Below are 25255 nucleotides of genomic sequence, written 5' to 3' on the forward strand. Positions count from 1 at the left end.
TATATGCCTAATGCAAAACTATAGCTTGTTTATCACTCATTCATTCACACAGCAGTATTGTTGCTCAAATTTATTTACACAAATTAAGTAATATGTTTGATCAGCCTACACAGGCGTTGCAAAGAAACAAAGTAAACACCTTATTTAATGCATTTACAATTGTCATTAGAAAAATAAAAAAATCTATTGAAACGAATGTAGCCTAAACAAATTAATCTGGGCGTGGTTTGAGACCTCACATGAAAACGCATTAAAACTTCCCTTAAACCGCTTCAGATACATCGGAACATCGACAGGGGAAACAACAGAGTCTAATAACGATGCAAATATTCACAAATAATGTGGAAAGCTTTGAAATCTGTTCCGTTGAAAATTCCCTTTGACGAATCTGTGGAGGTCCAACATCTGCTGGAAACTCAGGTAAAACTATTAGCGTGCACGCGCACGTCCCCAGTTTACACGATCCCCAGTTGATCCATAAATCCCCGCAAACCAGTTGTATACATTGATTTCAGTTCGTTGTGCTGTTCATTTGTTGCTCGCAAAGCTTTAAAACCGTGTCTTATTAATTGTTATAATTTGTTGAATACATTATGCCTGCTACAAATGAAATAAACCTATATGAATGTGTCTGCGGACATATTTTTGTATAGCGTGTGATGATCCATGTCTTAACTTACTCTGTTCAACATTCTCCGTGTTGTTTGGTTATAAACTGCTGAAAAAAAAAAAAAGTTGCTGAAATTGTCATTGTTGTTTTTTTTATGTTTCCCATATATAATATTTAAACATTTGTACAAACATAAATGAAGATGATCACAAGTAAAGGTGTAAGGTTTCCCTTGCACAGTGAAACAAGAATCCCAGAACACCTGGATGATTGTCTACACTGATTTCCAATAGTAGTGCAGATATAGACATGTGAACCAACAACCGTTTACATTATTTATTGTTATACTCTTCTGTTACCTTTTATGTTTTAAAACGGTCATCCTCTGGCAATGAATGAAATAACATTCACCACCATATCAGCGGCCTAAGAAGAATTTTGCAACCTACACTGATGTTATTCTCTGTCATCTGCTCTTTGACCATGTGTTGCACTGTACTTGGATGATACACAATGATGATCATTTATAAATGCATGATCTTTTTTGATGCACAACATTATAAGACATACAGTTTCATAAACATATTATTAATTAGGCTTTAAATAGAGGCACTTTTCTATAAAACATAAAGTGGAATAAAAACTGGACTGTGGCCTTGACGATATTTTGATATCTAGGTGTTGCTATAATGTGTGTTGGTGTGGAAGTTTGATATTATGTGAGACAGTGATATTTTGTTTTTAAAAATATGAATTCAATAATGATTCACACTCAAAATCCAGGAAAATTTAGTCATGGAGGATGTGATTAATATAAGTTTTCCTCAATTTTGAGTATGAATCACTATTGAATTCTTGTTACAAACTGAAAAGATTTATGCACCAAAACAAGACTACATAGGAGAAAAGAGTGTGATGTAAATATCCTTGTTGGATCTGCTGTATAAAAATATGACACATGATAAAGTTATTCTAAGATCATATGTAAGAGAGGTAAAACAACAACAACATATTTCTAAACTTGATTCTGGCATTTGACTAACGACATTACCATTCAAAGATTTTGGGATTGCTATGTTGTTGTTTTTTTAGTATTATTATTATTATTTATTTTATTTTTTTTAAGAAATGTATGCTTTTGTTTGACAGGGATGCAGTAAATTAATTAAAAACGACAGTAAGTACATTTATAATGTTACAAAAGGTTTCTATTTCAAATAAATACTGTAGAACTTTCAGTTCATCAAGGAATCCTGTTACTGTGTAATGGTTTCCATACTTCATTAAGCACAACAATTTTCAACTCTGATAATAATCAGAAATGTTTCTTGAGCAGCAAATCAGCATATTAGAGTCAATTCTGAAAGATCAAAAAATCGAAATCTGACATCCCAGACCTTAAAGCCTTAGAACAGTAGGCTAATCAGAATCAGCTTTATTGCCAAGTGTGTTTACATACACAAGGAATTTGTCTTGGTGACAGGAGCTACCAGTGCAAAGAAAAAAATAATAATACAGACATAGTGCAGACATACATATAATAGACATACATTATATATATATATATATATATATATATATATATATATATATATATATATATAGATATATATATTAGTTGTTATTCTATTCCATCTATTCCAACATATTCTATTCCAAAAAATGCCATGAAGTAGGCCTATTTGTTTTCTCATTTGCAGTGTACCAAAATATAGGCTACTTTATACACTTTTGTCCATACAATTTTGTTTAATCCAAAATTTTGCTTATGTATTAAAGGAAAACTTTCATCCATGTGTGTGGTCTTGGATTCCTGTTCATTTTGTAAATATAAGTCAAAAAGTTTGAAGAATCACACCAGAGTAGATTAAAAATGATTAGTCCACAGATACAAGTTTATTTCAGCTGTTGCACTCAAAAGATAACAATAGCAGACAGTTTTAAAGCATTGCAAGCTAAGCTGCAGCACAACAAACTGAAATCAATACAACTAGCTGAGGTTTGCTGTGCTTTATCCTAATATTACACAACGAATGCCTATCATTCAGTCAGGGACAAACTTTAAGTTGGCTTGAGAAAGACGGACCAGAAAGTTTGAAACGTTTTTTTCACATTCTCATTCTCTAAACTCATCCTTTCTCTCTTTCTGCAACGTATGAATGTGTGACTGCTTGTGTTCATGTGTTAGATTAGTTTATGTCTTAGGTTTATATAAATAAAGTCGTATTTATATTTAAAAGAGAAGTATCTTGTGTTTTGTGCTTACAAGTTAATGTCTTAAACTGCCGATCTTGTTACTGTGCTTCCTGAACTGAATCTTTTGGATCAAATCTTTTGAGTCTAATCTTTTTTGAACTGAACTTTTCAACGAACTTACTGAACTGAACCTTCCAAACAAATCTTTTGAACTGTTTTATTCTGAACTGTTATACTCCTGTTATGTTTCACACCAAGGAGTTATTTTTATTTTTTTTTTACTTACATTTACATTTACATTTATGCATTTAGCAGACGCTTTTATCCAAAGCGACTTACACTGCATTCAAGTTACAGTTTTTTTTTTACATTTTATCTGCTCTTGCTTTCCCTGGGAATCGAACCCATGATCTTGGCGTTGCTAGCGCCATGCTCTACTATTTGAGCTACAGGAAAGCTGACTTTTGAGTGAACTGTCAAAAAATTATTAATTGTGAACATTGTAAGTGTTTATGGTGATCTCAAAAGTGCTGTATTCTAGGAAATGTGCATAGAGGGTGCAACCTACTGAACAAATAGAAGACCAGAGAGTCAGGTGAAATTGCTCAATTTCATTGGAGTTGAAAATTCATGCAATTGTGATCTTATATTGAACAAAGAAACTTGTGACAGTTGTTTGATTTTTATTTTATTTTCCTTTTAAACAAACAAACAACAACAAAAAATAAAATAAAATAAAAACACAGTAATCAGTAAGCAGCAAGTGCATATTATTTGACACATATGCTACATTTACATTACTGTAAATGCTTTAAACAATTTAAATGCATAAAAATTAAAAAAAAAAAAAAAAAAACGTTTTTTTTTTCCCTAAAACTTTTTTAGGAAAAGTTTTAGGAAAATTAGTAACTGTACTCAGCCTAACTTTACTCGTCTCCAGCTGAAGATAGAAACATGTTCAAGGGGTAAAGTAGCTGTAATGCTTTTCTTTGGAGCCCTCTTGTGGGTGAAAAGGCTTTTCTTTTTTTTTGTTGTTGTTGGTTTTTTTTAATCTTTGGGCAACAGGACTAACTAAATAACAAGCTGTGGTTTATTGGGAACTGTAACGTTTGTATTTTTATTCTTTATTTATTGTATTTTTATTTGTTTTAATTTAATTTTTAATATAATTTAAATTTTATATTATAATATAAGAATTATAATTTTATTATTTATGTTTATTTTAAAACATTTTTAACATTTCAACATTTGTAGGTTTTGTCTTTATTTATTGTTTGTTTGTTTGTGTGTGGAGTAATATTTTATATACTGTAGCCATGACGTTAGAAAGAATGATGCTTATTGCAGTCAGAGTGCTGCAGAGACCAGGGGCCTGTTCCATAAAACCAGGCTTATTTCAGTTAGTCTGACTTATTTTGTACCAAATCAACGGACAATAAGTCAGACTAACTGAAATAAACCTGGCTTATACAGTAAACGTGTTTTATGAAACAGGCCCCAGATGCTCTTGTTTTTTTTTTTTTTTTTTGTCTTGGACTCCGCTCATGATTTGTATTTATATTAAATATTATTTACTAAATTCAAATTCATTAAAATAATAGGTAACACTTTACAATAAGGTTCATTAGTTAAACATTAGTTAATGTATTAACTAACATGAACTAACCATGAGCAATACATTTGTTACTGTATTTACCAATCTTCGCTAACGTTAGTTAATAAAAATACAGATGTTCATTGTTAGTTCATGTTAGCTCACAGTGCATTAACTAATGTTAACAAGATTTTAATAATGTATTAGTAAATGTTGAAATTAACATTAACAAAGATTAATAAACGCTGTATAAGTGCAGTTTATTATTAGTTAATGTTAACTAATGTAGTTAACTAATGAACCTTATTGTAAAGTGTTACCAAATAATAAAATCCAGACTGTGGGTTAAGAATATGCAGTGTTATACACTAAAGTGATAAAATTGCAATTATACCATAGGCCTATTTTACCAATGGAACACTGCGAAAATCGTTTTTTATTTTATTTTTCATATGCATAGGCCTATTATAGAAAACGGAACGTTCACTGTGTCATCGTGCTTTCGCTCCAGTTTACATTCACTTTAGCTGCCTGCTGTTATAGGAGCTACACTCCATAGGTGTTATAGGTGTTACACTCATGAATCAGAATTTGTTTTCCGATGGAGAAAAGTGGGGAAATTTAGAAATCCCAACAAGACATGTCTGAGATAAAAAAGGGGAATGTATGGTTACCCTATACACATATTTGTACGAAAAAAAAAAAAATAAATAAATCTTTAAAGGTACAACAAGCAATTTCTGAGAAACACTGCTGATATTTTAAATCACCAAACACACACAGGCCATATCTTGATAGCTGCACCCCCTAATTCACAAACATGCAATATACCCATACTGGTTGGCTACAAGACTGTTTTGATGCTTGGTTTGATCTTCTTTCAAAGCTGATCTACTTTCAATAGTGTTTCTCAGAAATCACTTACTGCACCTTTAAGACTTGTGAAAAAGTGTTATTCTAATTATCCAAAGTAATCTGTGTTAATTTGATTCACTACTATATTTTCAGCAGGCATTAGCAGCTTGCACAATTATCAGGTAGGGTGACTTATTTTGTTTAATATTTGTTTTTAGCTCTTTCTCTGTGAGAACAGCAGCATCAATTTATAGCACAAAAGTAGCAATAATATTATCAGAGAGATGCAATTTCTGCTTTGGAAACTAGTAAGCGATGACGTGTTCATGCTGCATTTACCAACATATCCAGCAGAACATTATGAAGTTTAACTCAATGTAAACCACAATGCACCACATTTGATATTACATTTTTATTCATACGTTTTATGTAGGCCTATGTAAAAAGAGTTGAGAGAGCATAGTAGGTTCAATATTTAATAAAGTTAGTAAATGTCCATGTTAAACTAAAAATAGAAGAAATACTAGTACTATACAGAACAACACAATTTCAGACATCATAACAAAAATAAATAAATAAATTAGGTGTGATCAAACAATGATACAGAGAGTGAAAATAAAACAGATCCTACCAGAGAATAAATCTGTGAAAAAAATAAAATAAATAAATAAAAAAGATTTGAGTCTGGACCCTTGTAGCTCTTAAAATCGGTTCCAGTAGATACAATAGGCCTATTTAATCATCTTTTTTTGGGGACATTTTCATATACAGGCTCCTTCTTCGATTTCTGCAAGGAAACACAAACTCAATCAGGAATCTTCTGATGCAACCAAAATGAAAATTAATTGCAGCCCAACCTTTAAAAGAAGACCTTAATAAGTCTTTAAAATAAGATCTTTTTGGTGTCCCATACTCTAAATTTGTGCTCTGCATTTCACCCATCCAAGCGCACACACACAGTAGTGGACACACACACACCCGGAGCAAAAGGCAACCATATTGCTGCAGCACCCGGGGAGCTGTTGGGGGTTTGGTTCTTGCTCAAGGGTCTCACCTCAGTCGTGGTATTGAGGGTGGAGAGAGTGCTGGTTATTCACTCCTCCCACCGACAATCCCTGCCAGACCTGAGACGCGAACCCACATACAAGTCCGACACTCTGACCATTTAGGCCACAACTGCCCCCTGTGTGGACAGTCGTGTATAGCTCTGGGCAACAATAGGGAACAAAAGACTTGCAACTTCTGTTTCAAGCCAACAGGTAATGAAACCAATGATAGCAACACCATATAAGAAAGTATAATTCTATTGTGCACAGGAGCTATGTTTCCATCCACCTATTCTGATGTGCATTTTGGAATATCGCATAAAAAAAATGCTGGATGGAAACACCAAGATGCCCATAAATTCTAAAAATGTGCATAAAAAACTTATGCGCACAACTGAGTAGGATACATTTTTTAATCCGATAAGAAAAAATGCGCATAAACTACGATGAAAACACATTTACCGAATAAATTATTTTTTTTTCACATTTTGTTATGTTGCTGACTTATGTTAAACTGATTTAAATTACTTTTTACCTGCATCAGTCTACACTCCATACACCATAAGGACAAAGCAAAAAACAGCTTTTTAACATATTTGCAAATTTATATATTTATAAAAAAAAAAAACTTAAATGATTGCATAAGTAATCATACCCTTATCTGGGACAGTTGAAATTTAGCTCAGGAGCATTCATATTGCTTGTAGATGTTTCTACACTTCTAGTGGAGTTAACCTGTGATTTGGAAAGGTACACGTCTTAATAAAAGGTCTAACAACTGAAAATGCATATCAGAGTGAAAACCAAGCCCTGAGGACAAAAGAACTGCCTGTAGAGCTCAGAGACAGGTTTGCATCAAGCTCCAAAAAAATCTGGAATTATTATAATAGCTATATAGCTTTAGCTAGTATTCTGTCTAAAGTGTTGGAAAAAATGTAATGGCGTGAGACCAGGAGGGATTTTGTCTATTTTTCGCCTAAAAAAACTTATGTGGCTTTGTAACAGTAGGGTGAGTAAATTATGAAATATTTAATGAACTAATCATTGAATGTAATAATTTATTAATAATAATACTAATAATATCTTTGTTGCTGAAAAAGATACAATATGTTTCTGAGTGCTAATAAATTTAGTGCAAATTAATTTCTAGGTCTGCAAGACTGAGGTGCAAACATACTTAGTGTAGATAGCATAAAAAGCCTCCCTTTCTAAAGGTAATAATACCCAAGACTGATCACCCACATCTGCTCACTTACCATCTGATGCATGATTGCACACAAAACTTCAATCAGCAAATATAAATGATCTTACCATTTTTGTGTATTTGGTTTACACCGTGCTGAATCAGTTCTGTTCCCCTCCCATTTCTGGACTGTATTAATAATCACAGATGGGTTAAAATGGGAAAGTTTATAAACTTTTATCAAAATTTGTGCTTTAACGAAGATAATTATTTCAACATATGCATTATTGATTTGCTCCTCTGACCTTTTCTACATTTCCTGCAGATGCAGAAGATCCCGACTACAACTACGATCAACAAAGATCCAGCAGCAGCAGAAATCAGTACTATCAGAGACACTGAGACACTATCATGTGTAGAAACTACGTCTGGAGGAGCTGAAGGAGAGTAAAAGAGAGACAGTCATTAATAGAAGTGAATGTGTCAGTCTGAACGAGACGAGACAGAGTTCAGCTAATATCACTAATCACTGCTGTACCTGCACATGTGAGACAGAGCTGACTGATGTCCAGATGTGTGGTCTGGTTGCTGATGGGGTTGTTGAGCACACAGCTGTAGGTGTTGTTATCCTGATATTCCACCTCCAGAGGTAGAGAGAGACTGATGCTGAGATCAGACACACTGATGCTGGACAATAAACTGTGTCCTTTGTACCAGGAGAGAGTCACATGACCCACATTCACCACTGAACACAACAATGAACAATTCTGCTGTGATGATGAAGATGATGATGAACATTGTGAAGAGTTTCTGCTGATGACAGGAACAAGTAGACGAGCTGAAAACATCAGAGAATGAGCAGAAGTCTTAGTCAGCAGTCTTATTTTCAGTGTAGTGTGTTGACAGTCAGTGAGTGTGTGTGTGTGTTTTTTGTTTTTTTTCATCTCACATTAAAAAATGCTTAAACATTTAAAGGAGCAGTCTGGTTTCAGTACAAGTTAAGCTGTCTACTGCATTTGGCGTAATATTAATTATCACAAAAGAAGAAAACATCCATCCATCCCCACTTTTGTTTAAAAAAAAAGTAAAAATCTGTGTTTTGTGAGGCCCTTCTGTGATGGACGGTTGTGGCCTAACGCTTATAGAGCCGGTCTTATATCTCAAAGGTCGCAGGTTTGAGTCTCAGTACCAGCATGAATTGTAGGTGGGGCGAGTGAATGTACAGCGCTGTCCTCCACCCTCAGTACTGAGGTGAGACCCTTGAGCAAGGCACTGAACCCAAATTCTTGCCGAAAATGGCTGACAACTGCTTCACGATGTTACGGTCTCATTCCAAAATCGCAACATAAAGAGGGAGGTGGACAACAAAATAGGGTTTAAATAATTTCTAATTTATTGAGAAATGTTGTTTGTCTAGGGAAAAAGAATAGCAAAATACGTTAAATATATCTCTAAATGCAATGAAAAATAAATCAATATTAAAAAGGAAAAGAAAACCCAAGGTGCGAGAGAAACCAAAATGTGTGACCCTCCTTCAAGACAACAACCCAGTTCTCTATATAGAAAAGATCACTGGTATACAAACACCCGTGCCCCAGGTGTGCCCCCAGTTATGCTATTGAGCCACTGTGTCTCTGTGTGTGTGTGTGTGTGTGTGTGTTTGTGTTTACTACTCACTGCTGTGTGTGTGCACTTGGATGGGATAAAGAGCACAAATTCCAAATATGGGACACCATACTTGACCACACGTCATGCCACTTCTCAAAAATGCTATTGACGTAAGTGCCTCACAGTTTTGTTTTTTCTTTTTTTCAAAAAATATGATTCTGATCATTTTAAATGTTTCTGTACCCCCTTTTTTTCTGATTGAGCTTAATTTGTACCAAATATTCCTATAACAAAACCAGAATATTTGAAGGACTGAACAAATGAGCTTTTTACTCACCAAAGACAGAAACACTGAATGTTTTTGATGTAATTTTTGCTCCGCTTATCTTTACTTCATAGAGTCCAGCGTGTTCAGTTGTGATGCTTGTGATGGTCAGAGATCCAGTTTGATTGTCCAGCTTCAGTCTGTCTCTGAATCTCCCATCAGGACCCTCAAATGTTGTGAAAATTAGCTTCTTTTTTCTAATTTTAGCTATGAGAGAGTTTTCAGCTCCATAATTCCACAGTATGTCTTCACCTTCATGTATTTCCGTAACATCAGTGTATAAAGTGACAGAATCTCCCTCCGTCACTGACACTGAATCACCAAACACACCTGATGAACAGGGACTGTGATTACACAATGTAAGACTTTTGCTGATCTACAAAGCCCAAAATTAGATGTAGTTTATAACTAAATGTGAACTGAAAAACAAGAGCAGCAAGGACACAAAAGCAAATGAAAGGTAAAATACATGAACGAAGAGATGTGTATGAACTAATATGGTGTTATAAGAGTCATTCCATGAAATATGTGCCTTTTCAATTTGGAAAAATTAAAAAATAAAATAAGTTTAATCAACATTTTTTTTTATTTTTTTTTATAAATATCCATGAAATAAAGACACCTTAAAATGACTAGAAATTGTATCGTGTCATCTCAGGCTATGTAATTTATAGTTTTATGACTATTTTTCTGCCTCATGTTTTGGTATTTTTGCCAACGCTGTTACCGACACAAGCGTTACTAGATACTATAGTTTTAATTAGAACTATGTGATAGTTTTCACATATATATGAGCAGCATTTTAGTTACTCCTTTCAATTTTTTATTTATTTATTTATTTTTTGTCATTCAGATGACCAAGAACATCCTAATTTTGGGTGGTGACCACATGTCAATGAAGAACAATATATATATATATATATTTCTACAAGAAAGATATTAAAAAAGGGCTTTGTCCAAAATAAAATATAGTTAAAGTTAATGGAAAAACCTGGAAGGCTGTATCAAATATAATTTTTACAATTTTTTATGATATTGATTAGTTTTACCATTTTAAATTGCATTATATTTTTATTATATATATATCTTTTTTTTTTCCAGTTAAAGTCGGTTCATTGTTGATTTAGCACATTACATTTTTAAGAGATTTAATATTTTAAGGAAATTGTAATTAGATTATGCTTCCATCTGTCTGTGTCCTCTCACAGAACTTCAAATATACTGATCTGGTTCAATTATTAGACAAGGAAGATGATCAGATTTGGGTCTTTCTGTGATCTTCTGACACCAGACCAAGATCTTGACTTTCTTGAACATTGCAAGACTGGAGTGAAGGTCTGCAGTCACCTTGCTGTTCTTGTTTGTAATTGAATTTACATGGATGCATTATTGACAATGAGTTATGGAGGAAAAAATTAGTTATGAGACTGATCATCCTATCCCGGTCATTAACAACAACAGTAATAGGAACAATACCAACAACACTAATTAAAAATGTAACTGATGCTCATATGCCACCCACACTGAATGATATAAGCATTAGCTCAATAATACACCCAGGGTGACCTTTAAAATGTTTGAATTTTACACAGACAGTCTTCAAAAACAGGGTGACACCTAATCTATGTCACCCGCTGCCAAAAAGCTCATTTTTTAGTTTCATAGAAGTCAGTGCCATTTGAAGTTCCAGTCGTGTCTGATAACTGAATTTGCTGGAGTTTGTTCTTGGATGAGCGAAAATAATTTTCCTTGAAACCCTCCCAAACAACATGTGGTGATGTAGGGGATATTTGATTTTTTTTCTTTTTTTTTCTCCAAGACTCAACTAATCGCTGCAATTCTCCAGCTGTGATCCTTGGAGAGTCTTTGGCCACTCAAACTCTCCTCCTCGCCGTGCATTAGGACGATATAGACACACGTCCTCTTCCAGGCAGTTTCGTAACATCTTTAGTTGATTGGAACCTTTTAATTATTACCCTGATGGTGTAAATGGGGATTTTCAATGCTTTAACTCTTTTCTTACAGCCACTTTCTATTTTGTGAAGCTCAACAATCTTTTCTGTTCTGCATATCAGAACTATATTCTTAGCTTTTACTCCTTGTGATGGATGATTAAGGGAATTTGGCCTTTGTGTTCCTCATATTTATAATCCAGGACAATTTCATGCTTAGTCACCCTGGTGTGCTACATTTTTATACTTCAGAGATATTTTACTCATAAGAATTTCTAGGGGTGCCATAATTGTGGCCAACATGCATTGGAGACAAACATTTATTTCATCATGAGATTCCCCCCTCCACACACTTTCAATTGTTTTATTTCAATGAAAGGTTAGAATTTTGGTGAATTTTCTGAATGAAAGATCAAAAGCATAAACAATGCAGATTTATTTTCACAGCCAGCTTGGCTCATATTTACCAAGGTTGCCGATATTAGTGGAGGGCACTGTATATTAATTTAGATTATTTCGTGGAATGACCCCTAAAGTCATCTGTCCTAGAGTGAAATAAATGTATTAAGCTACAAATTTATTCAGATATTTTCAACACATTGATATTTTTGTGCATGGGAACATTTAGATCCATATATAAAACGTGTATTGCACATTCCGATTAAATTTGAATTTTATATGACTTTTGTTGTTGGTCATGACTATTATTTTTAGAGATGGCTGGAGAGGATTTGCATTCATAATTCTTGAAATTACAAAAAAAAAACAAAAAAAAACAACAACAACATGGTGATTTGACTGATGGAGATTTGAAAGAAAAAGGAGAACAAGGAATTTGAAAGAACAGGAGCTTCTGAGAAACTACTATAGCAATTTTTATCATTTTCTATGATTCTATCATTTCTATGATCTGTGAAGAACACTACTGTTATTAAGCCAAAAATATATAGTTATAACTTACCAATCAGACAGCACCAACAGAACACAACAGAACAGAACAAATCAAACATGTGAAACATTTTCCTCAATGATTCAGTGAAAAGTCTGATCAAATACTTTTTATGCTGGTAACATTCAACCTATCTTGCATGTGAAGCCTCCCACCGCAGAGTTTGACCCTCCTTCACGTACCCACACTCACTGAAAGTGTGTTATGTATAACATAAATAGTGTTCTGCTCTTAAAGGGATAGTTCACCCCCCAAAAAAGAGAGAATTCTGTCATCTTCACTCACCCTCTTGTTGTTCCAAAGCAGCATTTTATTTTTTTTTTTCTTCTTCTGTTGAACACAAAAGAAGATATGGAAGAATGCTGACAGAGGAAAGATACTATCGAAGTCAATGGCTACTGCCAAATGTAATGTAAGAGTTCATACAGGTTTGGAACAACATGAGGGTGAATAAATTATGACATAATTTTCATTTTTGGGTGAATATTTTTAAGACTTGAGCTCTTCTTAACAGTGGAACACTCTTCATTTTGTCATTTAACACTGCCCATTTTTTTCAAGTGGAATATTATGTGACTCTTGCTGAATTTCATGCTTAGAGCTTATTTTAAAACTGATTTTAAATTATTTTTTATAATTCACTTATCTATTATCAATGAAAAAAACAAACAAACAAAAAAAAAATGCTAAAACAGTCTCCCATCTCACATTGAGGCGTGACACTAGCAGCTTATCTGAGTCAAACCGAAACCTGCAGGGGTCTGAGTTCTTCAGAAATGTGGTTTGACCTGTTGAGTAGATTGACTTTTTGTATGTGAGAATTTCTATTGAGTGCATGTGGGTTTAGTTTGTAGGTCAATGGCTTCTTCCTGTCTTGCAGTTGATCCCCTCTAAGAACAGCTTTACAGCAAAATTATGTTTCAAAAACCGTCAAATCAGAGTTACATGTCAAACTACATCTTTAATAGTTAAACAAAACAGTAAGTCACCTGAACTAAACACTTGTCTGGCTGGTACTGCTGTAGCTGTAAGCTGTAGATGACCGAGACAGACAAGAGTTTGTGTTTTTTTTGTCTTTTTTTTTGTACTAAAACATTGCATTCAAATCCCATACGAAAGTATACAATACAAAACTTGAAATAAATATGAATACTTATAATGACATTGCTCTTCTGCTCTTCCTCATTCCTCACATAGGCGGGATCTCAGATACCAGCGACAGAAACTATCAACAGGTAAGTTTACATTTATAAGGCATAGCAGATTTCTGTTCAAAGTAGCCAACAAGTTTGTGAAGCATAATTTTATGGGCCAGCTCTGTAGGTTCCATGACTACATGACTACAACCAGAAAAGACAACTTTACTCCTCTCTAAGTGAGGATAGTCTATGGAAACCATACTGTACAGCGGTTATGGAGTTATAATTGTGTCCCATCAAAGCCCTCTCAGGATTCTTTTGCTTAATGCATGAAGATCTCTGCAGGACCAGCTGACCAACAACAAACCTATGTCTCTCTTTGTCATTTACTGGGACCTGTAACTTTTATTGTATTTACAATTGTCTTTTTGTCATATTTCTGTTCTGACATTTGTAATTAAAGATGCTCATTACTAGAGTTTTCAGATACAACTTCTATTAGCAGGTGCTTATGGGATAAAAATGAGCAGAGAGTATTTGAGGGGCTGTTCACACCTTTTATGGGGTTTGGCCATTCATTTACAACAGCGTTTTGGGGCCTAAAAAAGCTTTTGAAAATTATGCCTTTACCATTTCCATTTTAAACAACAAAGACGTAAATTTGTGAAAAAAAAAGGTGTTGTTATGTGCAGGCCCGGATTAACACAGTGTAGTGCCCTAGGGTGACCACATTTGAAGTCCCCCCCCCGTTTTTTTAATAATAAAAAAAAAAATTCCATAAGAACAGGTAGAATAAGAAGAATAAGTTACTAATCAAAAGAAATCATTCAACAAAATTAGTTTCCACTACAAAGGTGGCACAGAAGAACACAAAAGTGGCATGTAGGTAAATTTACAGACATTTAGAGAGGCTCAGAGGTGGCATGGATGTTTTAAATTCATAGCAATGTTGTGAGATTAATGTTTTAAATATAACATTTTGAATATAGAACTATTGTTTGATTGAAATGATTTAAATAACTGAAAGGACACTTTAAACATAAAAATAAAACTGCCAACAGGTGGCGGTAAGTCACTGATTCGTTTGAACAGCTGATTCATTCAGGAACGAAGCAAGTGACTCACTTTATGAGTGGGTAATTGAATCACTGACTCACTAGACTCATTTAAAACGCAGGTTCATTCATAAATGAAACACCGCTATGTTTGAATGGAGACGCAGCTGCTCGGCTGTGACTGTTTGAAACTATGTTCCTTGACTAAATAGAGCAAAATCAGGCAATATTGTTAAAAGTCATACAATGTACATCACTTTATATAACTTATTGTTTATTGAGCTGTTGTATTAATTTAATATCACATTTACAAATACCTTTAATAATCTTTAAAAGCTGTTACTCACTTCAGCAATCTCACAAAACTCCATTATAATCAATGAAGCTCTCTACACTGCACAACGAATCTCTTATTTACACTATCTACACTTTGTTTGTTATAACGAGAGCATTTGTGAGCGTGCATAACTCAGCAATGAACAAAAGTATTTTGAGCAGTGAGTGGATTCTGATTAACATTGCATTCAAGGAATCAACATATGTCTGCGATACATTAGGCCCACTCACCGCTGCACAAACACGCAAGTAGAAATCTTTGAAGCTCCTCTCAGCGCAAACACAAATAGCCTATGCTGATCGGGTTAGTCGCACAGGTGCTCCTAAATATGTTTTGATAGTCGCACACAGTAGCTACTTTTCAGTCGCCCTGTATAGCCCTGGCTATGTGTCATGATATTTTCTCTTCTTTTTTTTTTTAATTTACGTTTCGCACAACCGCCAAGTCGATGCTGCCTATCCATTTGTGAATAAATATGCTCGACTCTGACTGGGGGGAGGGGGCAAATACACTGGGACCTGACCCAATCGCAATTCTTTATATGCGTGCATGTATTTGATATTCTCTCTGTATATTGTATCATTAACTGTTCATTTTCTATGCATTTGTATCTCTTCCAGCAAAATAATATATACAAAACATGAAAAAATATTTTAAAGGTCTTGTCATTATCGTAATCACTTGGTGCCACCCTATTGGCTGGTGCCCCAGGGCACTCGCCCAATCCCGTCTATGGATAATCCGGCCCTGGTTATGTGATATTATATGTGCGCGCATGTGCATTACATTTTCACGGGGTGAATTTACAAAGTGACAACGCCAACTACTGGCCTGGCATGCATAATACAGCCTTTATAGTTGTTTTTGCAAACCTGTGTTAACGGGATCGTTTTGACAAAGTTGCCATCTTCCTGGTTAAAGGCCATTAGGTCAGACTCAAGTTCTCATTTACACTGTTTCTTGAAGTGTGACTTGGTTTGACAGGCACGATTAACCATGTTATTAAATGTAAAGTTACAGAACTCTGTCTTACTCTTCATTGCTGTGTGTGTCTGTGAAAGCTTAATGCTTAACTCATCCAGATTATAATGCTATCATCCTCCTTGCAGCTACAAAACTGGGATGTGTTTGATGCTAACTGAAATGCGCAATGTGTTAAGACTTGTTTTATATGTTCTGTATGTTTTATTTCCAAAAGACTACTCTAACATTACTAATTAACCCAAATATGCACACATGTGTGCAATATAGCCTAGGCTATACTATCATAATGGCATCACTTATTATTTATTTTGTTCTCAAAACAATAAACATTTGTTTTTATTAAATTATAATAATAATGTAATATCCCAAACTCTTTACCCAACAGTGGTCTTCGAATTCATTACAGTAAAATCCACGTTGTGAAAAAGCATTAGTACTAATCCAACAAAATGATTTCCATACGATGTTAGTCAAACAGAACACATGAAAAGCCTGCCTATGTGCATTAGAAAGCGTCACACCCCTTCTCTCTTCACTGCATGCTCAGAATGTTTTGCATATTTTTACTTTACCTTGAAACATTTCCGTCGCCATTAAATCAGAAGAACATAATGGATCAGTATTTCATTTTTTCTTAGTGGAAAGTGGTGAAAATGAAGCTTTTTATGAATTATTTACCAGTGATCTTGTTTTTGCTCATACATGGTAAGGCTTTTATTTGTTACAATCTCTCTTCCGGGTCAACGGTGTAAACCGGTGGTGTTCTGCAATTTGTTTGTATTAGCATTTTTACAACAATATATGTATTTATTTATTTTAATTTTTTGTTGCTTATGTTAACTGTTTCTTTAGGCGTGTCTGGTACTGATAAAGTCAGATTGTCAGTGAAGGAGGGAGATTCAGTCACTCTACACACTGGTGTTAAAACAGACCAACAAGAAGAGATTAAATGGTTTCTTATCAGTAGTACTCGTATCGCTCAAATCAGTGGAGATCTCAGTTTTATCTGTACTGATGTTCAGTGTAATAATGGTACTGAGAGATTCAGAGACCGAGTGAAGCTGGACAATCAGACTGGATCTCTGACCATCATGAACATCACAAACACAGACTCTGGAGATTATAAACTACAGATCATCAGCAGCAGCAGTGACAGTGGAAAGATCTTCATTGTTACTGTCCATGGTGAGCCATGAATGCTTAAATTTAAATGCAGTTTATATTTGTTTAAATCACATTGTTATTGTTTATTGACTTTTTACAACGATATTCAGACTTATTTTCTTTACCTGACTGTATATGAATTCTCATACCGTTATTTACAAACTTTCTGTGCAAGTGTTAGTTTTAAGAGTTGTTGTCTTTCTCATAAGAAGCTGGTGTTGAGCTTAGATTAATTATTAAGTTGATAGCATCTAATCATGCTATTATTTCTGATCACCTGTTTAAATTAGGATTAAAAATCATATGTCAAATGTGTTAATACGCATTGACCATGTTTAAATGGTTCTTTTCAGAAGGGCTTGTGTAGTTGCAAGATCATCTTCACAGTTCTTACATGTTGTGTAGTTTTTGTTAGTTTTCAGCAAAAAGATTCTAAAGCATCTGTTGGATTGTGTTTCAGATGTTCCTGCTGCTGAACGAGATGAAATTGTGAGAAAGTCAGTGGAGGGAGAATCTGTCACTTTAGATCCTGGTGTAATAAAAACCACAAATGAGACCATGAAATGGTATTTTAATGACACTCTCATCGCTGAAATCACTGGAGATCAGAGTGAGATCTGTACAGATGATCAGGGTTATAACAGTACTGAGAGATTCAGAGGCAGACTGAAGCTGGATCATCAGACTGGATCTCTGACCATCACGAACATCACAAACACTGACTCTGGAGTTTATGAACTAAAGATAATCATCAGCAATAGCAACTTCAGCATCACCAGAGTGAAGAGATTCAGTGTTTCTGTCACTGGTGAGTATATAAATCAGCTATTTAATGCATGTAAAATCAAGGTCATGTTTTTTTTTTTTTTTTTTTTTACATTTTGAGATAATCTTATGGTGCTAATTAATATGTATGCAATAATATTTCCAGTGGGGAAAAAATACAACTTTTATCTAATCTATGTCATTGTTTTTTCAATTAAAGCTGTTAAAATAGAGGCAAGGCCTTTAAAATCCAATTTATGAAGTCAGATTAGTGCCATCTGCTGGAAGTTAAATGGTTAAAAAATGTAACCATTAGATTGGTGCAACTACTAGATTCCTTAGCTCAGGATAAAGAGGCTTGTAAATCTGTCAGTTTTTAGACATAAATACTTTTTTTTTTCTTTTGTATAGTTGTGGATTTAGGTATATATTTAGAGATTATCAAACACTACTTTTATCAAGGTTTAGATGTTTTTTTTTTTTTTAAGTTAATCTGAAGTCAGTTTTTGCATTCATTTTTTTGGGGGGGGGTCTACTTTGCACTTATATTTATGATATTTTAGAGTTTCACCTCTTCATTGCTGTGCACGTTTTTCTGTATCATGGCTGATCTGTAGATCGTACACACAACAAATTCTCTGTATTTTCGTAGTATGCCTTTTTCCCATTAATTTCTGGTTCTGGTGGGCTCCTGTCCCGTCTGCTCCTATGTGACTATTTTTACAACCATTTTGCGTTTTTGAATCAAGTCCATGATTTATTTTTGTGATCACATAGTGACTTCCACAAAAATTACAGAGCAATAAAGCAGAATTAAAAAGAAAAAAAAAATATTATTATTATTTTTTATTTTTTTCCATTCTAAAATGTCCGAGCAACACCAGCGGGTTAATAACACTTGGACTAATGTTAACATGAAAACTGCATCAAATCAGTTTTCCAGTGTGCACTGCTGTTTCCTGTTAAACTCAAAGTGCTGCAATGCTGTTTTAGCTGCTGTTGCTAAAACACCAGATGGCGCCATTTATTAGTTAAAAGATGTAAAAAGATGTGTAAGTCAAATTTTTTTTTAAGTACTGGATATGTAATTACTCACTCTCTAGTAATAATGACTGTCTGTCTTTAGCTGTTTCAGATTCAGGTCTGTCTTCAGCTGCTGTAGTAGGAATAGTTGTTGCTGTTGTTCTGCTGGTGGCTGCTGCTGTAGCTGCTGGTGTGGTTTACTATCGCAGCAGGAGCCATACAGCAGTACCACCGAATGTAAGTATTACATACAGCTGATTTAATAAGAAAATAAGAATTTTCTTAATAACAAAATCCTTTTAAAAACATTTATATGAATAAATTTGCAGTGCAGTGCTCCTCATTAAATCCTCTGTGAATCTGTATTTTGCTACAGGATGATGATGATCCGAATGCCGTTCCTTTGAGGTAGATGGGATGTCCTTAAATCAGCCTCCAGCCAAGGTTACTAAAACAAAGTAACATTTATAATTTTGATGCTTACATTAAAAGGGATACTGAAGACAATTAGGAAATGACGGAGAGGTCGCTGATAGAGTAAATGTCATGACTGCACAATTTTATTACTGTAGCTGGTACCAATACAGACAGATTTCACCTATTATACATGCAAATTTAAATACAATGCCAAGAACTGATTTCTTAGCATGTGTATTTTATTTTTTTTTTAATGATAAAGTAAGAAATTTAGCTTTAAAAGATACAGAGCAACACATTACCAGCAGTAGATCAGCGAGGGCTTAATAAGGAACACTTATTCACTATTAACTATGACTTTTCCCCTCAATAAATTCCTAATTTGCTGCTTATTAATAGTTAGTAAGGTAGTTGTTAAGTTTAGGTATTGGGTAGGATTAGGGATGTAGAATAAGGTCATGCAGAATAAGGCATTAATATGTGCTTAATTACTACTAGAAAATGTCTAATATTCTAGTAATATGCATGCTAATAAGCAACCAGTTAAGAGACCTTAAAATAAAGTGTTACCATGTTTTTCAGTATGTAGAGGTTTATTAAAGCTGCTACACTGATCCAGACATTTTATGAGGTGCTTATTAGTTATTTGGTTTTATTTGTTGGCATGTGAGGAGATGAAGACCTTTCATGTCATCCCATCCCATCCTGTGTCTCTTTTAGTTCTATATATTCAGCTGTGATTTATTTTATTTTTATTTTTACTTACTGCATTTTGGTGATGTGTTTGTCTTGTAGAATATTATCACTATTTGATGGAGACAATTGCCTTCGATTGAATACCTTGTTTGGCCTTCTATTTAGACTTATAGATTTTCATATTCCTATTTTTGGATTTGTATTCATCTGGTGCTCATTAATAGTCTCAGTCTCATGAGGTTTATGTAAGGTAAATGTTTTAACCAACAAAAAAACCAACAAGAAGAGATTAGATTGTATTTTATTGATAATCTCATCCTAAAATCTATATAGATCTCAGTTCAATCTGTACAAATGTTTTTTTTTTTTTTTTTGATAATGTTTTAACCACTAACACTAACCCTTAGTCATCCACCTTCATCAGAAAACACTTTCCACCAGCTACTGAAACCAAAACCAGCCTCAAGAGTTTGGAAATTCACTGATTTGTTTTAAAGTTAGTGAAACACTTGCTGAATGTATTTATTATGTGTTCAATGCCTCTGTTAAATACAGTTACTCTACCATTAAACCATGATAGAGGAATGTTACAGCACAGTTAACACACAAATGCGTTTTATACTTGATAAACCAATGCAACTGAATTATAGTGAATGTATTTGGTAGATATCTTTATCTTCATTATTGAAATCGCAGTGTTCAATCTTCTTACCTGAAGTTGTGAAGGAATCATCTTTGTCATTTTATAAGGTGCTGATTGGTTCATTTTATTGGTTTGAATGTGAGGAGATGAAGAGCTGTCGTGTCATTGTCTTTGATTTTGTGTCTCTTTCAGTTCTATTGTGTTCGGCTGTGATTGTCCAGTAGTACTCTTTTTAAAATTCATGGAATTATTGTATTTTGTTAATGTGTCTGTAGAATATTAGCACTGTTTGATGGACACGATTTCCTTCAATTAAATACTCATTCTAGCCTTCAGCTTTAGATACTTATGCTTTCCTTGTTCCTTGTTCCCATTTTTGTATCATCTGTATTTCATCTGGTGCTCACTGTAAATATGTAAATAGCCTCAATAGAGGTTTGGCATGAAGTTTTTGTTAGGTAAATGTTTAAGATAACTTATATAGGTGTCAAAGGTAATATATTCTAAAAACATTTTTACCATAAATCAATAATAAGTGGACATGAACGTTATACGTTTTCTTACAATGAAAACGTGCCTTGAACTAAAACCCACATAAACACCATTTTCATTTTAAGAAACAAGGAAATGAACTTGACAAATCTTGGTATAATGGCTGGAATCTGTGTGTCTCTAAAATATTTGTGTGTGTGTGTGTGTGTTTTATCAGAAATAACTAAGGTAATATTGAATAATTGAGTTGCAAATGGTTTTAACACTGATGCACTTGTTTCACTAGCGTCATTATGGTTGTTATGTCCTCTGACTTATTTTTATGTGATAAGTTTTTGCCAACTGTGTTTGTTTTTTATATCTGTTATATCTCCCTTTCTGTTATTCTGTTTTTCTCTGTGCTGCTGCTCTGACTGTATATAAACCTGCAGGCCAGTGTTATCAGCTAGCACTCGACCCATTCGAAAGCCGGCAATAAAAGCAGTGAAAGAAGCACAACAAGCAGAGACCTGGAGATTTTTCCTTAACATGTGGACTTATTGTCCATGTTCCACACTGTAAAAAGTGATAAGTTGACTTAACTTACATTTAGTCATTTTGCAGACGCTTTTATCCACTTAAAAAAAAAATCCACTTAACTTAAAAAAAAAAGAGGAAACCCGTTGCCTTAAAATTGTTAAGTAATCACGTAATCTCAAAAAAATGAGTTTATTGAATTGTCAAGTTCACAATTTTAAGGCAACGGGTTTCCTCAATTTTTTTAAGTTAAGTCAACTTATCACTTTTTACCGTGCAGACAGTTTGGCTGCCATTTTTTTTTTTTTTTTCTTCCTATTTTGGTGTTTATCAGTTGATTTTAAATGTTTTTTTTGTTTGTTTTTTTTAACTGAAAGTATAGGAGTATTTCTTACCAAATACATTTTTGGTTTTCCATTTGCTGAAGGTTCAGTTTGTTGAATCTTTCAGTCATTTCAATGGTAGGAAGCCTGTTATTCAGGGATGTATTGCTGTTCTTTTAATTACAGGTTCATGTGTGTAATGCTGAAACTGTTATAGCCAGCATTCTCCTCTAGAAGTGATTGGGCAAAGAAAACCAGTCATAGAGACTTCAAACACTGAGGGATGGTAGTACCTCGCCCAGTCGGCATGACGGTGGCACTATACAGTGATCAAAAGTATGAAATTGCAAACAGCTCCAAAACCATTAGTCACATTTTCACTTAAGTGACTTACATCATTGGAATCCTTGGGTCAAAACAAAGCGTATGTCTCAGATTTGATTGTTTGCGATTGATTGCATTCTGATATTTTGGATTTTTTGAAAAACATAGTTTTGCAAACTAGTCCTAGGTATTTTGTCCAGTTGCAACAAAACCAGTGCAGATATATTCTGGATTCTGTAATTCATTTTTGAAAGAGAATTGAAAGTGACTGGACACTTGGTGGCGCTATAAAATGAAATAAAATAAATGAATAAAACAAAAAATAATAATAAATCATGAAAATTGCTTCAGCAATGCAAAACTAGCATGCAGTGTCTTTGTCCAAGGTGCCGTGATTGTCTTTGAGGACATTCACAATGAAGGCCAGGTTAACAGAAGCCGATCAGAACAAAAATGACTGGGTCTGTTTGACTCCTGGACCTAGAGCCCTACAATAAATTTAAAAGTGGCCTAGTGCACACAAAGGCCTGTCATTCCTAAATGAAAACTGAGAACTTCGCAATTCTAGGTGACTACACGCTACATCTGATTCTAAAGCATGCACACTTTTACAGAGATCAGGCCACAGGTTGATTTTTTAACTGCTATAAAAGTGAAAATGCTATATAGTAAAACTACGTTTGATTGCTGAAAATTTTTTTGTGTCTAATTTACATAGAACTTCACAAAATTAGGTGTGCACAGACAACATGATAGAATGAAGCATAACACTTTTATGGAGATCGGACCATAGGTGGTGATGCTACTTAAAAAAAAAAACCTTGAAAAAACATATATTTTGTTTACTTTATTTCTTTTCTTGTGCAAGTTAAGTTCTGTAAGAATGCTTTTTTTATATATGGAAATCATTTCTGTAAAATTGTGAAATTCCATTCCGTCATTGATACACTTTATTTAGATTTTGATATATGTATATTTGATATATGATACATGCAGCAGCAAGCATCACAACAGAGTAAGGGGCCTTTAGGTTGATCCAGGTAAATGTGTGCTAAAGTATAGGACCCCATTCCCATATTTTGCCCGGGGCCCCCAAATCACTAAATCCACCCCTGGTCATAGTTAGAACACCGGCAGAATATTAATCTCTTTCCTGTTGAGCTCACATAACTGATGCTGTTTCAATACTGTTCTTCAAAAACAGCAGATGGCACCATTTATCAGTTCAATCAATATCATACAGCTGATCAATGTAGAAAGGTGTAAATATCAAAGGATTCAAATGATCAGTTTCAAGGTAGTCATCTAACTATGTTAAGTAATAGCCAACTCTTTGTATGTACTATATAACAGGGCATGAGATTGTTTTTTTTTTTACACAATTTGTAAGGTTACTGATAGTTGGGTAAAACACACTGATATGTATAAAGTCACCTAAACAATTACATTTCTGCAATTACATTTTTAGAAAGCACATAACTGCTCAAATAATTGCTATGAGGCAAAATAATAAGCCTAATCAGGGATAGTAATAATCTATTTCCAAAAACACAAATATAAAATAAAGCTTGGTATGACCACTTGGCCCAAAAATGGGGTATATATACAACCTTCTCTAGCCCCTGCTGTTTTAAAATCATAGAAACGCCCCTGAGCCCAGAGCTCTCTAATACTGTTACACATGTGAAGTCTTATTTTGAACACTAGATGGCGCTCTATACTCCAGTTATACACACTTTCTATTCATTTAACACCTGCTGTTAGATTTAACAATTATGTGGGGGAAATGCCTACAACAATTAATTCATAGTATTCCTGAAAATGTTTCACCAGTGACAGATTTCTTCTTCTTCTTCTTTAAATTAAATAATTGATTGATTGATTGATTAATTGATTTTGCCGCACTTAATATGGAGTTTTAATATAGAGTGGTCAGTTATGTGATATTTACGGCTCAGGAGTTACGCTACACACTAACAAAGACAAAACATTTTACAATAAATATTTTTCTTTTTAAAAAATCAACTAGATGACTAACTCAATTTTGTCTTATAGGTCAATAATACTTTGTTAACAATTAAATGGTTTCTACACTGTAAAAAGTGATAAGTTGACTTAACTTAAAAAAATTGAGGAAACCCGTTGCCTTAAAATTTTTAAGTAAATGATAATTAAAAAAATAAGTTAAGTGAATTGTCAAGTTCGCTTAAATAAAAAAAAAAAAAAAAAAAACTTAATTTAATTTAATTTCAAGGCAATGGGTTTCTTCAATTTTTTTAAGTTAAGTCAACTTATCACTTTTTACAATGTACATTGAAGTAAAAAAAAAATCTGTTACTCTTTTACGTTACTATGTGATGGATCATACAGACAAAATATAAGCACTGACTCACTGCTAAAAATATACAAAACAAACAAACAAACAAAAAAACAAACAAACAAACAAAAAAACTGGAACGTGTAATTTAGATATCTAGATGTGTTTATTTTTAAGGTCCAGCTATAATATTTATTGTAAGATATATACCAATAAACATTTTAAGCTCATGCACTCCAGGCAAATTTCTTTTGCAGTAAAGTGGGCCATTCATGATTTATCAAAAATTATGTTCCACAACAATTCAACACATTTTTAAATATTTCATTCTTTGCATTTTATCCCTTGTTAACTGTACTGACAAACAACACAGGAACTGATTAATATTTAGTGTTTACACAAGAGCCCTGCCATGCTTAAGAAAAGTAGTCAACCTTGAATCAAATTTGTTAGCATTGTTTAGTTTTAGTTTTAGTTTCTCCTCAAAACTGATGAAAACCAAATACATAAAACATAAATCATAAATTGTAAATCATGCATTGCATGTTTTCTTTAAATTACCCAGACATTGGTAGAAAAAAAAAAAAACACAGGATATGACCTTTATGAGAATATTCTGCTTAGAACGAAGTCTTGAGCTGGAAATAACTACTGATAACTGCATGAGTATAGAAGATCATGATGCATTTGTGCAGATGATATTTTCATTTACTAATATGAACAGTAATATCTCTGCTTGATT

The 25255-nt window shown here is 33.8% G+C and overlaps 3 protein-coding genes across 3 annotated transcripts in view; 2 read left to right on the forward strand and 1 right to left on the reverse strand.

Moving 5' to 3' along the window:
- Positions 1-7595, forward strand: part of LOC131531357 (uncharacterized) — a 45332-nt gene extending 37737 nt beyond the window's left edge. The window contains exon 6 of the mRNA XM_058762068.1: positions 7524-7595. The gene's annotated coding sequence lies outside the window, so the exon portion shown is untranslated. The remainder of the gene's footprint in view (positions 1-7523) is intronic.
- Positions 7596-7608: 13 nt separating this feature from the next.
- LOC131531347 (natural killer cell receptor 2B4-like) lies at positions 7609-12431 on the reverse strand. The gene is made up of 5 exons (XM_058762050.1): positions 12331-12431; positions 9430-9747; positions 8023-8322; positions 7790-7921; positions 7609-7673 (listed from the first exon to the last, which is right to left on the reverse strand). The coding sequence occupies exons 1-5, from the start codon at positions 12386-12388 to the stop codon at positions 7609-7611; spliced, it is 873 nt and encodes a 290-aa protein (XP_058618033.1). The 5' UTR covers positions 12389-12431.
- Positions 12432-16408: 3977 nt separating this feature from the next.
- LOC131531342 (uncharacterized) lies at positions 16409-20877 on the forward strand. Its single transcript, XM_058762043.1, has 5 exons — positions 16409-16538; positions 16686-17018; positions 17458-17805; positions 18889-19022; positions 19162-20877. Exons 1-5 carry the CDS (start codon positions 16487-16489, stop codon positions 19195-19197), a joined length of 903 nt encoding a protein of 300 aa, XP_058618026.1. The 5' UTR covers positions 16409-16486; the 3' UTR covers positions 19198-20877.
- Positions 20878-25255: the final 4378 nt, after the last annotated feature.

The sequence above is a fragment of the Onychostoma macrolepis genome, chromosome 22 (assembly GCF_012432095.1).
Source record: "Onychostoma macrolepis isolate SWU-2019 chromosome 22, ASM1243209v1, whole genome shotgun sequence".
NCBI classification, from domain to species: domain Eukaryota; kingdom Metazoa; phylum Chordata; class Actinopteri; order Cypriniformes; family Cyprinidae; genus Onychostoma; species Onychostoma macrolepis.